The 17,201-nt window shown below is 41.7% G+C and overlaps 1 protein-coding gene across 1 annotated transcript; it reads right to left on the bottom strand.

The window, feature by feature from the left end:
* Positions 1–3,341: 3,341 nt before the first annotated feature.
* Positions 3,342–8,252, bottom strand: NANOG (Nanog homeobox). The gene is made up of 4 exons (XM_007469373.1): positions 7,910–8,252; positions 5,295–5,560; positions 3,909–3,995; positions 3,342–3,762 (listed from the first exon to the last, which is right to left on the bottom strand). The coding sequence occupies exons 1-4, from the start codon at positions 8,058–8,060 to the stop codon at positions 3,346–3,348; spliced, it is 921 nt and encodes a 306-aa protein (XP_007469435.1). The 5' UTR covers positions 8,061–8,252; the 3' UTR covers positions 3,342–3,345.
* Positions 8,253–17,201: the final 8,949 nt, after the last annotated feature.

Here is a 17,201-nt window from a genome sequence, read left to right as displayed (position 1 = left end):
GTAAAAACCACCCATATTACATATACTAAAACACCTGTAGGAATATACTAAATTGCTAATGTTTACTAGATTCACTTCATTATGTATTTCTCTGTTGCTTAAATTAGTTTTTAATAGTAAGATTCTTTTAGTTTTGCAATCAAAATGTCCAGTCTTTTAAAAAAAGACTTTTTAAAGACTTCCTTTGGGGGACTTCCCTGTGGCCCAGTGGTTAAGAATCCACCTGCCAATGCAGGGGACCCGGGTTTGAGCCCTGGTCTGGGAAGATCCCACATGCTAGGCCCATGCGCCACAACTACTGAGCCCACGCTCTAGAACCCGTGAACCACAACTACTGAAGCCTGTGCGCCTAGAGCCTGTGCTCTGCAACAAGAGAAGCCACCGCAATGAGAAACCCGCACACCGCAACGAAGAGTAGGCCCCTCTCGCTACAGCTAGAAAGCCTGCGCGCAGCAACGAAGACCCAACGCAGCCAAAAATAAATAAACAAATATATATATAAAAAAATAAAAACTTTCTTTGGTTCCTTGGTGGTTGTGGATTTTACTATCCTGCCGCCTTAGGTTTTTTACCTTTAATACCTATTGGGGATAAGAAACAATAGATGAGGGACTTCCCTGACAGTCCAGTGGTTTAAGACTTTGCCTTCCAGTCAATGCAGGGGGTGCGGGTTTAGTCCCTGGTCAAGGATCCCACATGCCTCGGGGCCAAAACACCAAGACATAAAACAGAAGCAATATTGTAACAAATTCAATAAAGATTTTAAAAATGGTCCACATTAAAGAAAAATCTTAAAAAAAAAAACAATAGATGAATGGCATTTCTGTAAGTGGCTGATTTCCAAAAGCAAATAAAATGATGAACATCAGAAATCCATCTTTCTGGGCTTCCCTGGTGGCGCAGTGGTTGAGAGTCCGCCTGCCGATGCAGGGGACACAGGTTCATGCCCCGGTCTGGGAAGATCCCACATGCTGCGGAGCAGCTGGGCCCGTGAGCCATGGCCGTTGAACCTGAGCATCTGGAGCCTGTGCTCCGCAACAGGAGAGGACACAACAGTGAGAGGCCTACATAACCCCCCCCCCAAAAAAAAAATTGCTGACAGTGATTTCATGCAGCACAATCAATGCTTTCTGTTTCCATTCTCTGTTCAGTTAACACGATGCTTGGCAAAAATATCTGCCAGTCAAAAAGAATACTGTGTTGAACTTAGGTCTTGGCAGAAATTAATTATCCCTGACTTCCTCTTTAGTCAAATGTCTAAACTCATTGGGTCTGTTAGTATTATAGCGCAACACTGGAAAACTGGGGGGAGCCACAAGGGAAATGACTAAGAAAACCGCTCTGGTTATTCTCAGCATCTCTGCTGCTGCAGCAAGTTGGAGGTTTCCATGGAGCAAGAAGGCAGAGTGAGGAATTAAAGGGCTTCCAATCAGATCAACTTGGGGCCAGCCAGGATGGGAAAGGGACAGTAAAAAAAAGGGTTAGTATCAGGCATAGTTCCTTCTAAGAGGAGAACACAGTTTACCTGAAAAAAAGATAAAATTCTATTCCAAATCAGCCTTAGAATTTACTTATATATTGGTCTGTTTTTTTTAATGTTAAACATTAATAAATTCATACATTAAAACAATGCATTAAGTTGTGCTTTGGGGGGACTTCCCTGGCGGACCAGTGGTAAAGACTCCGCACTTCCACTGCAGGGGGCGCGTGTACAAACCCTGGTCAGGGAACTAAGATCCCACAGGCCCCCCCACCAAAAAAAAACAAGAACACAAAACAAAACAAAAAACCTGTGCTTTGTAGCTGGTCTACACATTTAAACAGTGTCCTAAAAAATAAAAGCTGTCGGGCTTCCCTGGTGGCGCAGTGGTTGAGAGTCCGCCTGCCGATGCAGGGGACACGGGTTCGTGCCCCAGTCCGGGAAGATCCCACATGCCGCGGAGCGGCTGGGCTCGTGAGCCATGGCCACTGAGCCTGTGCGTCCGGAGCCTGTGCTCCGTAGCGCGAGAGGCCGCAACAGTGCGAGGCCCACGTACCGCAAAAAAACCAAAAATTAAAATTAAAATTAAAAAAAGTCAAAGCTGTCATTTAAAAATAAGCTTATTTCGGGACTTCCCTGGTGGTCCAGTGGGTAAGACACAGCGCTTCCACTCCAGGGGGCCCAGGGTTTGATCCCTGGTTGGGAAACTAGATCTCTTGCAAGCATGCCACAACTAAGGAGCCCGCCTGCTGCAAGTAAGAGTCCGAATGCTGCAACGGAGATCCCACGTTCCGCAACTAAGACCTGGCGCAGCCGAAAAGAGGAAAAAGAAAAGAAAACCTATTTCAACATAGCCTTTTCTGGCAGAAGAGCAGTCACAGAACCTTTCATATGTGAGTTACAGGGGGAGATTCTAATTCGTCCACCTTTTCCCCTCCTCCCTCAACCTTACATTATTTGCCTCGCCCCTGGCTGCCCTTCATTTAGCCTCTTTACAAACCTAAGAACTCTTGTTTATCACTTCTTTGCTCCCGATCTTCCAGATGTGGCACTCTTCTTTAACTGCAAACAACCACAAATTTTGTTTCAACATTACACACACGAGGAGGAAATAAGTTTGTTCAGGTTTAATTAGTCATCTAGTTTTGTATACTTGGTTACCTTTCCTTTACTCCTAAGATAGTAGAGTCTCCCAGATGGCTAGATTAACTTCTTCCCCCCCCCCCCCCCCCGTGTCAAAAACTATTCCCATGTTTAGTCAGATTTTTACTCATTGAATCACTGGGTGAAATCAGGGGAGAGACAACTAAATGTAAAATGGGTAATTTTTTTATTTATTGGTACTTATAAACGAACCAGCCAACTGGTAGTATTATGATGTGGACAAATAAAAACATCTTTCTACAAATAGTAGAGTGGTGGAAAAAATTAGGGGTTGTAAGTAAAATAGCAAAAAGGGGTAGAGGAAATCAGTGAAGCACATTGTAGCTTAACCCTTCACCTTAACAACTGAGGTTCTTAACAAGTAAAGCCTCCCCATCCCAGAAAATATGGATAATCCTTCATCACACATCTTTGTACTTTTGCTCCCTATTCTTGAGGTTAGGGTCTAAAGCCTAAAGATATCCAAAAAATATTATTATAACCTAGTTATCTATAGCCGCCAGTCATCTTTTATCATGTCCGTAGAAGCCAATGCTTCTGAAACCTCTTTGATTAGACACCAATCATACACCCTCAAATTGACACAAAAGGCACAATGAAAAGCAGCTTATCAAGGCAGAGAGAGACGTAATTGTAAAAGAAAAATTCTAGGGAAGTAATACAGTCACGGCTCAAACTGAGGCTGAATAATACAGCCATCGTTACAAATCTTCAGGCTGTATGTTCAGAGAGTAATTTGGGAATAAATCCATGATTTGCTGTTGGGAATTGAAATACTTAGCAGTTTGCTGTATTATGTTATAGCTTTCCCCGGCAGTTTCCAAGGTGGCCTCCAAATCACCGACAGGAGAATTTTGCTGGTACTGGATCTGGGGCTGCAGGAATTCCTCAACATAGTTGTTGAATTGATTGTTCCAAGTCTGGTTATTCCAGGCTTGGGGGCACCAGGTCTGACTGTTCCAGCTCTGGTTGTTCCAGGACTGACTGTTCCAGCTCTGGTTGCTCCAAGTTGGGTTATTCCAGGTCTGGTTACCCCACATGGGCAGGTTTCCGGAAGAGTTCACCAAGCATCCTTGGTGGTAGGAATAGAAGCCCGGGTATTCTGTAGTTGCTGGGCCCTTTTGAAAGAGAAGGATGGGTTAATTGAAAAGGTACAAGGAAAATCAGAATTGTCTGAAGTTGGGATTGCATGCTTCAGCAATGGATACAAATCTATCTAAAAAGTCCTTGTTAGGAAAGAGCAGAAAAGTAAGTTTCCTGTTACCTGAGTCACAATGTTGCTATTCCTCGGCCAGTTGTTTTTCTGCCACCTCTTACATTTCATTCTCTGGTTCTGGAACCAGGTCTTAACCTGGAGAGAAAAGGTAACAGGAAAGCACAAAATACTAGTAATGCAGGATGTACTGGGATCAAAGAACATTAAGTTTTTGTTTGTTTGCTTTTCCCGATAACTACAACTATCTCAAACTCAACAAAATTTTAACTTCTAGAGTCCTTTCTTAAACCTTCGATCTGTGAGTGAATTTCAAGCCCCTCAAGTCAGTGGGCTACTTTATGTTTAATAAACCTAACCAGATAGAACAGAACACACACCACAAGTCTGCTACTAACCAGGAAGTTCACATTTAAATGTCTACCGACGCCATTAGTCACAGTTACAGGTAATTTGTTTGCAATGAAAAGCCCACCTCCCTATAAGCACATTTACACTTAATGTGATAATGGTATTTTAATTCAGGAATTATGAAACATACCACAAGGACAGCTATTTAGAAAATATCATATTATATTGCAGCACAGAATAAACTAAACTTTGCAGATGGTTTGTAAACTCTGAGTTAGAAAATGAGATCAAAGGTAGAAGAATATATACATAAAATAAGATCATGGAATAGGACTTTCCAAGTATGGTGCCAGTAACTGAATAAAATGGCCAATAAATATATGAAAAATGATTAGCAGATAGAAACAAAACATACAATTTTAATTTTAATAAGAACAAGTGTTGCCTAGGGACTCTTCTGACTGGGAAGATAGGGGGGTATATTCTTCCTTTTTTAAAGGAAAATTGGAAACATTTTCACAATTTTGGTTTGTGCAACAAGGGAAGTGGTTAAATAAATTATGACACATTGGGGGAGGGGTGGGGGAGGGATGGACTGGGAGTTTGGGATTAACAGATGTAAACTGTTCCATGTAGGATGGATTAAGCAAGGTCCTACTGTATAGCACAGGGAACTATACTCAATACCCTGTGATAAACCGTAATGGAAAAGAATATAAAGAAAAGAATGTCAAAAAAAATTGACACATTGCCACAAAACACATTACAAAAAGTTCCATTTTCATATTAAAAGTTAACTTGTGGGCTTCCCTGGTGGCGCAGTGGTTGAGAGTCCGCCTGCCAATGCAGGGGACACGGGTTCGTGTCCCGGTCCGAGAGGATCCCACATGCCGCGGAGCGGCTGGGCCCCGTGAGCCATGGCCGCTGAGCCTGCGCGTCCGGAGCCTGTGCTCCTCAACGGGAGAGACCACAACAGTAAGAGGCCCGCGTACCGCAAAAAAAAAAAAAATTAACTCGTTTGTAGGGGTGCGTAAACAGAGTACATAGAAATTAACCTTGTTTCTTATTTCTTGAAAACAACCATACCTGTTTGTAGCTAAGGTTCAGGATGTTGGAAAGTTCTTGCATTTGCTGGAGGCTGAGGTATTTCTGCCTCTGAAATCTGTCATTGAGCACACACAGCTGCGTCTGAGAGAACACAGTTCTGGTCTTCTGTTTCTTGACCAGGACCTTCTCTTCCTTCTCTGTGCTCTTGTCTGCAGCCGTGGCCAGTAGTTTTACTCTGGGGCTTGTGGAAGAATCAGGACTGTCCTGAATAAGCAGATCCATGGAGAAGGAAGGAAGAGGAGAGACTGTTGGGAACAAAATGACACTTTTCTCTAAAACTTCAAATATTGAAAGTTTATTGTTTTCAAAGCACTATTAAAGTCCTCAGAGCTAGATAATAAGTAATTTTATTTTTAAGCAATCCTGAACACTTTGCTAACCTTTGCGCAAATGCCCTTTTGCATGTCACGGACATGGCTAATATGTATTGCTGGGAAGCGAAGGGGGACTCAAACCTCTTCTTTCTGCCAATCAAAGCTCAGGAACCCACACCCTGGCTGTTCTCAAAGGTCAGAATCATCATTTGACTCCCACCTTTGTGTCCTTCCACAACTTCCTTTATGTACCTTAATCATCACCTACTTAATTTTTTTTTCTGGTGGAGCCGCGTGGCTTGGGGGAAATCTCAGTTCCCTGACCAGGGATTGAATAAGGGCCACGGCAGTGAAAGCGATGAATCCTAACCACTAGATCACCAGGGAACTCCCACGTACTTAATTTTGAAACAGATGATCCAGGTTCTGGGGATCCTATAAAATCAAGTTTGCTGCCCAGGTCTTAATACCAGGACTATCAGGAAATGTGAATTCTGATAAAGCTCCTGTTTCAACCCAGACTTTGTGATTTCATCTCCAAAATTATTCCTCCCTCATGGTTTTTTTGTTTGTTTTCGCAGTTGGGCTAAGCTGATCATAGGTTTTTTTGGTGGTTTTTTGACTGAAGTGTAATTGCTGTACATTATATAAATACAGGTGTACAATATAGTGATTTACAATTTTTTAAGGTTATATTTCATTTATAGTTATTATAAAATTTATAATATTATATTATAAAATTTCCTGTGTTGTACAGTATATCTCATGGAGTTTCTTTCACTGATTAAAATGAGGTAACAAAAATAAAAAATTTAAAAACAAAATGAGGTAACAAAAAATTGTCTAGCACAGGGCCTGGCATATATTATTGCCTTTGTAACTAAAAATTTATTTCCTGTATTACTTAGATTTATTTGCACAGACGTTTCCCAGTGCTTAACTCCAATTCTACCCTAGTCGTGGAATAAATGGACAGGCTTTAAAAGGCAAAAGAGGGGCTTCCCTGGTGGCGCAGTGGTTGGGAGTCCGCCTGCCGATGCAGGGGACAAAGGGTTCGGGCCCCGGTCTGGGAGGATCCCACATGCCGCGGAGCGGCTGGGCCCGTGAGCCATGGCCGCTGAGCCTGCGCATCCGGAGCCTGTGCTCCGCCAAGGGAGAGGCCACAACAGTGTGAGGCCCGCGTACCGCAAAAAAAAAAAAAAGGCAAAAGACTTCACAATTTCACAAGTAGATCTAAGAAGGAAAGTCCTCAGGTAATGACTAAAAATGGAGCACGTCTTAAAAATTATCTATACAGACTTGCACTTGGCTTCCTAGGAGGACATGTCCATTGCTCATTCCCGAGCTATTTGTCTCACAATCCAGCGCTGTAGCTGTATTTTCAACATTTGAAATTATAAAAGGACATTAATACAAAATTTGGAAAAACAGGGTAACATTAAAATCCAACACTCAAATATATTTTGTTTACTTATTCCTTTCTCCACAACTTACTTCTATGGTTATAATCATAAATGTAAACAGATTTTAAGCTATTTTATGCCATAAATGTTAAAAATAGCATCCCTGGGTAAAGGTTGGTCTACCTTTTCATTTCTAACAACTACTGCCAAATTGATTTCCAAAAACGTTTGTGCGGCTTTACAATACCCCGAGCACCTCTCACACCCAAAATTACCAATTAGAAGCCTAAATATTAAGAGTATAGAATTCAAAGCCAAACTGGATTTCAAATCTGAGCTCTCGCCACTTTGACTATCGGTATATTAAACCTTTTGGAATCATCCACCATAAAATGGGGTGAACACTTCCTCGGGATTTAGGAGATTGAGCATAGCAGGTGCTTACAAACTCAGCTGCCCAATAATGTCCTCACATCCAGAGGTTAGGGGAAGAGCCAACAACTACTGTAGTAGAAAGGTAAAACATTTCCAAAAGGTGCGTTTCATATACGTTGAGATTTACACATCAGTTTATTAGATCACGTTTGCGTTTCCACAGTGCCTACACACGTAAGGTCTCAAATACACCGCGTACAGTTGAATGGCTGAGTCCCGTATCCCGCGTCTCTCCATCCACAGCTCTTATCGCCTGGAACATTGGGGAAAGGGCATGACCCCATCAAGTTACCGTTGAAAAAGAGGTGTCGAGAGGATGAATAGATAATGACACCTGCTTATATTGATGGGCTCAAGAGGGAAATAGATAACCCTTAGCCTCTTTCCTTCTTTCCCTTTCCCTGAAGGAACTTAGCCTCTCAAGGATTCAGTGTTTTCTTACCAGTCTCCATGTCGTGGGTCTCAGCAGATGACATTTGCAAGGACACATAATTTTCTTCAGGCCCGTAAATCTCAGGCATTGGTGAAGATTCCCTAGAATTGGATGCTTCGGGGCCACGCAGGCTTTGGGGACAAGCTGGGTCCACACTCATGTTGTTGAATTGTAGGAGAGGAAGAAAACCAAAGAGCTAGACAGATGGTAGGAAAAGTCCAGGCTTAAGAATCTATAGGTAGAAGAGCTTAGAGAAAGGTGTAGATGTCCAGGTGTAAAAGTATTAAAAACATGGGATGAAGGGAAGTCACCTGTGTGATAACAGAAGCCTACCAGCCCAATGAAGGAAAATGACAAAAAAATTTGTGGAGGCTCTAGACTTATAAGTAAGGCTCAGCCATACTTCGACCCGCCCCTCCTGGCAGCCCCACGCCCACACACACCCTTGCGAATTCCGAGTTAATCCTGTCTGCCAGCCTCACCAAGGCCATTGTAATGTAAAAGAGAGCTGCTGAGTAGCCTAGACTGGGTGGGGAACTGGAAAACTGGGACCTCGGAACCTGGAAACAAAATAAACCCAGCAGTGAAGTAAGTACTTCTAGGTTCACCCCGTTTCCACCTTTTAAAATCAAACATGCACTTCCAGTTCCTGGGGTCCCGCTAAGGTGTCTGAAATTCCCACTAGGACAATTAATGCCCTTGACTTGAGACCCCTTAGGGTCTCAAAATCAGGCTAGTTATGCAGAAACGTCAACAAGCTCCCTTTTCCTCTTTGGTTCACTCTAAGGTCACAATAAAATACATACTGAATGTTAAGGCCTTGGTTGATGTTAAAAAATAGTACTTGTTTTCAACTCCCACCTAAGTTCTTTCTTGTTTTTTTAGCTTTCAGAAAAGCAAGTCTTTTCAGCAAGACAAAAGCCAGAGGAAAGGACCTGCGGACCTAGGACCACACCTAGGACCCTGGGTGCCGGGTTAGTCATTATACATAAACCATTACTATGGAGGATTTTAAATTTGTTTTTATACACATATTACTGGATAGAATCTTGGCTCAGCCACTTTAATAAGTCTCAGTTTCCTCATAGGGGCAAAAGTACCTTCTCTGTGTTGTAAGAATCAAGGAAAGTAAAGTGCTAAATACTCATTTGACACATCAGTGATCTACAAACTTGTTAATAGAAATTCTTTCAGGATCCTATATCCATGACCTCTAAATTTGAAATTGCCTTTTTGTTGTGATTTTTATTTTAATCTAGAGAACGTGAAATCTAACATTGTGTGATAGAATGAAAGCACCACCTTCTTATTTTACCTGGGACATTACTGGACTCCTAGATATAAAATAATAAAATTTATTGACCTGTAAACGAACCCAGTTGAAAACTGGGAGAAAAAGAACGTTCTCTAGGCAGGTGATATTCCTGTAATGGACTTGCCAGAGCAAATGCGATAAGTTCATTTTAGAACCAGTGTTTGCCCTCCTGTCTATTCCTCCTTCCCAAGCAGTCATCTTCTTGTCTTTTTTCCCCTCTGGCTCTTTCTTTCTTTTTTTTTTTACAGCTTTAATGGAGTATAATTGCTTTACAATCGTGTGTTAGTTTCTGCTTTTAACAAAGTGAATCAGTTATACATATGTTCCCACATCTCTTCCCTCTTGCGTCTTCCTCCCTCCCATCCTCCCTATCCCACCCCTCCAGGCGGTCACAAAGCACCGAGCTGATCTCCCTGTGCTATGCGGCTGCCTCCCACTAGCTATCTACCTTACGTTTGGTAGTGTATATATGTTGGCGCTTTCTTTAATTAGCTTTTCCTTCTCTGGCCTGGCAATCCTGTCAGGACCTTCAACCCCACTCCATCCTCATTCTCGTCGTCTTCTTCTTTTATTTTTTTTGGTTTTTTTTCCAAAGGAACAGTTTTTTGTTTTTTGTTTTTTTTGCGGTACGCGGGCCTCTCACTGTTGTGGCCTCTCCCGTTGCAGAGCACAGGCTTTGGACGCGCAGGCTCAGCGGCAACGGCTCATGGGCCCAGCCGCTCTGCGGCATGTGGGATCCTCCCGGACCGGGGCACGAACCCGCGTCCCCTGCATCGGCAGGCGGACTCTCAACCACTGCACCACCAGGGAAGCCCAGGAACAGTTTTTAATATTGGGTTCCACCACTAACATTTATGGGCAAAAGTATAACAATCTACGGTTTTCAATTTTCCTCCCCATTCCCAAATTCAACATTCAGGAATTCTAAGATTTTTTTCTTCTTTCCCAATCTCCTATCCCCAAAAGTAAACCCTTAGCAAATTCCAATTATATATTTTCCTAAGATACAGTTCTTGGCTAATCCTCCCATGCACTCTGCTGCTCTGGTCTCCACCTGCAGGCTTTGCTCCCATGTAAGCTGAGTTTTGCTCATAATTCAAAGATGCCACCTTGCAAGCTCAGGAGTATTGCCAGGTCCACACAAGGGGATGAAATTCTATGTAATCTTTTCTTTTTCTTCTCAGACCATCATTCTGGAGGGGAAAAAGAGTTTGGAAGAGGGGAATCAAGGAGAGGGTGGGTGGAATACATTGTGCTTCAGGCAGATAGCCTCTGTCTCATTAGAAATAGAATATGATTTTTTTAAAAAAAGGGAATGTGAGGGACTTCCCTGGAGGTCCAGTGGTTAAGACTCCGCGCTTCCACTGCAGGGGGCATGGGCTCCATCCCAGGTCCAGGAACAAAGATCCCTCACGCCGCGCTGCGTGGCCAAAAAAAAAGGAATGTGAGAATGTGAGGTGATGGATGTTAACTAAACTGATTGTGGTGATGATTTTGCAATATATATATATATATATATATATATATATATATATATATATAAAATTATTATTTTGTACACCTTTAACTAATACAACATTGTATGTCAATTGCATCTCAATAAAACGGGGAAAATAAATTTAAAAGGGGGAAACTAGATTTCCTGGCTCTCAATCATCACTGTTTGGTAAATGGGGGCAGTCAAGGACACCAAATACTTTGGTTTGCCTGCAGCTCTCTAAACTGCAGGTATGGGAAGTTTTGTTCTTTGCTGATGGGAGTCTTTGCATGAAAGCCTGAGACGAATTCACCCCATCCCCCCACCTGGGCCCCATTGTGTCTAAGGTAAGAGCCTCCGGAGAGAAAGACCAAAGGGCAGGGGGCTGTTGGCTGGAAGGCAGGCCTACTACATTCTTTGTCCAGGAAAGCAATTTGAATAAGGCTGAGAATGCCTCGGAAGCTGTCAGAGACCCTGGGTTTGTCGGGGTGCTCTGGGTGGGTGGAGGAGGGGTGCGTTATAGGGGACTCGGGTCCAGAACCTCAACTGCAAAAAGTGATTCAGTGAAGTCCGGATTGTAAATTTTATTGTTCTAAGGGCAGCATCTGAGAAGAAGGAAAAAACAAAAAAGCTGAATATGAGAAAAGGAGAAACACTTTACAGATATGATTTACTCTTTATTTATGGATAATAAATGCACTTTGGGCCACACAGTCTTTTAAGAGAGCGGGTGCTGCTAACTTTGCATTTGTCAAGGATAAGGGGGCAGTAGCAATCATCACAAGTATCAACACAGACTTTCACCGCCCCCCAGTTCTCAGGCATGGGGTATACAGCAAACATGTGGAATTATAAAATTTATTATTGATTTATTACTGGTGGAATTATTGAATTTATTATTGATGGATCATTGCTTTTACTCTTCTCACCCCATCAGGTAAACTGGAGTTTACCTGAGTATGCCCAGACTGGTAGGCATTCACTTGTTTTCTTTTTGTTTAATTCTTGTGTAAGTTTCTGCTCCTATTTCTCCCTTCTTTACATTGTTTCACTCTACCTAATAAACCCATTCTATAAGTAACAGTTTCTTGTCGATATACATATACACATGTGTGTATATATTTTAGTGATATAACAAACATTGATGGGCCAGGAAATACTTATTTGTCGCTGGGTCAACTAATAGTAAAAGAGTGCCTAGCACATGCCTGAGAGGAAAAAAATAAATAAATGTCATCTCTACTTCTGAGGAGCTAACAGTTTCGTAGAGTAGTCAAAATAGACCAAAAAGACAATTACAATGTTGTGCAATAAGTATTGAAAACCAACCAATCAAACAAACAAACAAATGCCAGGAGGTATTCAAGAGATGCTAAGGGAGAATAAACAAGGAAGATGGGAGTAGGGGAAGGGAGCCAGGGAAGACTTCTTGGAGGATCTTAAGTTGAGCTGAGATAGAAAAATGTTGAGAGGATAAGGAAGGGAATTCCAGAAAATGAACAATTTGGGCAAAGGCATTAGAGAAAATGATGGGTTTCCATACTGTCACTTAACATGGCTCGAAGGCAGGGTGCAGTGGAAGGGATTGTGAGAGAAAATGACAGAACTCATCTATAGTGAGCTCTTGATGTATATAAGGCACTGTTGTGTCAGTGTTAGCCACATTAATTAGCATCTAGCCCAGTGTCTGATATATAGTATGTTTGAGCTTTGTGCTTTTAATAAATAAATAAATACAGATGGAGATGTTTAATAAGTCCTTGGAAATTAGAGTTGAGAGACCTAAGAAAAAAAGTGACTGCAGGAATAGTAAAAAAAAAAAAAAAAAAAAAAAAAACCCAAAAACAAAAAACTAAGCTTTGAATTAAATCTCTTCCTCTCATTAGTTTACACTTTCCTGGTGTTCGTTTTACTAACCTGGTGGTTCTCTGTCTCCTTTCTGGTTCTTCCTCACCCCTATATCTAAAAATTAGAGTGTACCCAAGTTTAGTTCTCAAACCTCTACCTATACTCATTACCTTGGTGATCTTAGCCTATCTTATGACTTTATTTTATTTTATTTGGCCACGAGGCTTGCAGGATCTTAGTTCCCTGACCAGGGATTGAACACTTGCCCTCGGCAGTGAAAGCTCAGAGTCCTAACCACTGGACGACCAGGGAATTCTATCTTATGCCTTTAAATACCATCTATCAATATAGGCTTTTGTCTTTCACATGTATGCCTTTACCCCAGACCTATTTCCCAAACTCAAGTCTCTATCTATCCAACTGCCTACTTAACATCTCCACTTGAATTTCTAGTAGGCATCACAAAATTAATATTTCCCAAACCAAACTCTCAATGTTTCTCTTTACACAGGCTCCTCCTCTAGTCTTTTCCATCTCAGTGTATGACAATTCCATCCTTCTAGTCACTCAGGGCAAAATCCTAAAGGCATCTTTGTTGATTAATGCCATCAAAATATAAAAGAATCTAATTGCTTCTTTCTTTTAATTTTTTTTTCTCCCCATGTTTCCTTTTTCCACTGTTTGAGAGAGGTTGTTTTTTTTTTTTTTCGGTACGTGGGCCTCTCACTGTTGTGGCCTCTCCCGTTGCAGAGCACAGGCTCTGGACGCGCAGGCTCAGCGGCCATGGCTCACGGGCCCAGCCGCTCCGCGGCACGTGGGATCCTCCCGGACCGGGGCACGAACCCGCGTCCCCTGCATCGGCAGGCGGACGCTCAACCACTGCGCCACCAGGGAAGCCCACTGAGAGAGTTTTTGATCATCACATGGACTAAGGCATAGAAAATCAGCAGAGTAGCGAGAAATGGTTATTTCTTATAAAGATCATGCATTTATTTTGTTACTGCCTGCGTCACAGGAGAGCTGGGGGCTTGAATTACCTGCGTTCTCTGGCAAAAGAGTAAGCTCACATTGGCATGTGTGCTAGCCCCAGCTGCACTTGACCTTTTCTAAGTATCTCCAAGGCTACAGCCCTCCCCAAACCACCATCTATCGCTTGGATTATTCCAATAGCCTCCCAACTAGTCTTCCTGTTTGCACCCTAGCCTTCAGGCTATAATCTAGTCACCACGTATTGGCGAGAATGATTTATTTTTAAAGGCATGTCACATGAAGCTATTCCTTTGCCCACAGTCCTCCTTTAGTTTTCTCACATTCAGAGTAACAAGTCAATATACTGAATTACAGAAGCCCTCTTCTGGCCTTGTACTTGACCTCTGTCTTGTGTCCTTGTGTTCTCCCTCATCCCCACAAAACTGGCCTCCCTCTCCTGACACTGGAACAAACCAGGAAACCTCCAGAATTAGGGCTTTTGCCCCTGATCAGTTCCTCCCCCAGAATTATAACCAGCTTGATCTCTCCCTTCCTTTAAATCTTTAATTTTCCATTCTCAATTATGTCTCCCCCACCCTATCCTCCACTTGACTTTTCTTCATAGTACTTATCATCATCTTGCATAATGTATATTCTATCTATCTATCTATCTTCTATCTATCTGTCATCATCTATTTCCCACTACCACTAAAATATAAATTCTGTGAGGGCAGTTATTTAAATTTTTGTCTGTTTTTTTTTAGTATAGTATTTCCAGCCCTAGAAGAGTGTGGTCCATAGGCCAGCATCATCAGCATCTCTTGGGAGTTGTTAGGGAGGTAAATGGATGGGCTTTACGTCAGAATTGCTGAATAGGAATCTCTGGTAGGGGTGACTAGGAATCTTTGTTTAAAAAGTTCTCCAGGTGAATCTTTGGCAAGCTGTTGTTTGAGAAGGACTGTTAATAGAACAGTAATAGGCAATAGTAGATGCTCTCGATCATTGTTTGTTAATGAAGGAATGGGTTTAAAAAGATCTAGGACTTTGTAAGTAAATAGAGGGTAGGAGCCATTTCCTAACATTTAAATATTAAATTGCACTTTAATGTGATACTCAAAATAACCCTTAAAAAACAACAATGCTCTTTGCCTCAGGTTCCCTAAACTGAATTCAATGACCTTGGAACTCTTGCAAAAGAGCTGACTTTTAATTTGCAACAAATAATCCTTCTGGCTCCTCTGGGAGATTACTCTTAAATTACTTGTATTGTAAAAATGAACCATACAACCACCAAAACTGCTGGTTTAGAGATTACAAATGGAATTACACAGTATATTCTCCACTTACTTCACCTGTTATAAGAGCACAAGCACACCTTTTTTTTTCCCCCCAAAAGAAGCTTTTTACCTAGCAGACAATGTGATAAACCCTCAAAATGTATCTATCATCCCACTTAAGTAAATTACTCATGCCCAATTTTGTTTTAGTGACCTTGCCATGAGTACAAGTTTGGAAGTCCAATAAAAGATTCGCTTAACAGGAAAATATGGACACATCATCATAAAAGATTCAACTAACAGGAAAATATGTGACACAACGTTGACTCCTTTTTCCAATGTCTGAAACTTCATGTAGTTAAGAATAACTCTGTCATGATCAATTCATTTCCTAACACTTCACCAGTCTGTCCCCTGGATGTTCTGTACCACCCGATTTACCCTCATCCAGGCATCATCTGTTGCCCAGACCTCTGCAGACCTCCAGTTAACCTCCCACGGGTTAACTCCGGAGCACCCACTGTGCTCCAGAATGATTTACCTTCAGTTCAACCATATCCCTCTGCTTAAGTCTTCTCTAAATAAGCTCACAGCCTGCTCTCTGCTTGCCTCTCAAGCCAATTTCAAGCTTTGGCAAGTTGCTCGACCCAAGCAAACCCTCTGTCCTGAATGCTTTTCTCCCCTCTCTTTGGTTGGTTCATTTTTAGTCTTTCAAGACTCAGATCAGGTGTCACCTGCTATAGTCTCCCTTCTCCAGTGACTTAGATGCTTCTCTTCTGTACCTAACTCCTCCCACTGCAGCTGTCACTTTGCACTTTAGTGACAGTTTTTTTGTATTTGGATTCTGGCTGGAATAATAACTCCTTGAGAGCCTGGTTTGTTACTATAACCTAGTGCAATGCTAGTCAAAGAATGGTCCCGCTTTCTGACCACATCAGTGTCATCTGGGAGCTTGTCAGAAATGCAAATTCTTGGCTGGGTGCTACCCCAGATTTACTGAATCAGAGTCTGGGAGTGGAGTCCAGGAATCTGTCTTTTAAGAATCTCTGATTTTTGTGTGCCCTAAAATTTGAGGAACACTGGTTTAGAATACAATGCTTGGCAGTAGGGGAAAAAATCTCATGCATATTTATTAAGCTAATAAATCAGCTCCAGTGGCTAAAACACTGATATTCAGGAAATTGGAAAATTACAAGAACTCTCAAAAAACAAAAAAACCCCAAATTTCTTCCTTGTGGTTCTGATTTGGATTCGTCAGATCTTACTCTAACTAAAGGCTTTTGATATGCAAGGACTAAATTATTCTGTATCCCAAATTCTAATGTCTCCTAGTGGCGAGTTCGGAAGGGGAAAACATCAAATCAAACTGTCGGAATCCTGACCCTGTGTAACACTATTGACACCACAGCATAACTCCCTTCCCCACCCTACCCTCAGGGTATCCTTGACCCCAAGTAAAAATGGATTTTTTTTTCACCCCCATAAGGTCTAGCCCCCAGGGAAGGGAGGACCCTCTAGGAATGTCTACCAAAGTTTAGCAAATGTATACAGTTGCTCTGGAACCAGGTGATATTATTGGCCCAGAAGAGAATAAGCTTCCCAGTTTCTCAGTAGGTGTTAGAGAATGAGGAAGGAGAAGTTTAAAAAGTAGGCGATTGTGGAGAAGTTTGAGGAGGGTGATGGTGATGCTGGTGGGGGTGGAATAAGAGAAACAATCCAGCACCTTAGTTGTTCCTCTAGTTGACTGGTGTTGGGATGAAATAAAGCTGTTAAACCCTAACAATACTGCATCTAAGTGTTGTACTTAGAATACTTCAGGACACCAGAGTATTCCAATATTATAAAGAAGTGACAGGAAGAGGGAACAGGAGGTGCCTGCCTCCCGGGAGTAAATAAGTTCGCCTCAAGAGAGAAGTCAGAGCTAGAGCAAGTAGCAGGGTGTTGAAAAAGAAATTCAAATTTAAGGAAGGATTCTTTTCTTAACCATTTTTTATTGACATATAGTTAATTTACTATGTTGTGTTAGTTTCAGGTGTACAACAAAATGATTCAGTTACACATATTTGTATATATATTCTTTTTCAGGTTCTTTTCCATTATAGGTTATTACAAGATATTGACTATAGTTCCCTATGCTATACAGTAGGTCCTTGTTGTTTATCTAGTTTATATATAGTAGTGTATATATGTTAATCCCAAACTCTTAATTTATCTTCCCATGCCCCTGCTGTCCTGTTTGGTAACCATAAGTTTGTTTTCTGTCTGTGGGTCTGTTTCTGTTTTGTAAATGAGTTCCTTTGTGTCATTTTTTAGATTCCACATATAAATGATATCATATGGTAACATTCTTTTTAAAATTCCGATTGAGAAATAATGTACAGTGAAGTGACCAAATCTCAAGTTGTACAGCATAAT

This window comes from Lipotes vexillifer, unplaced genomic scaffold, assembly GCF_000442215.2.
Source record: "Lipotes vexillifer unplaced genomic scaffold, Lipotes_vexillifer_v1.1 scaffold395, whole genome shotgun sequence".
Taxonomy (NCBI): Eukaryota; Metazoa; Chordata; class Mammalia; order Artiodactyla; family Lipotidae; genus Lipotes; species Lipotes vexillifer.
This window is presented reverse-complemented; position numbering and strand designations above follow the sequence as displayed.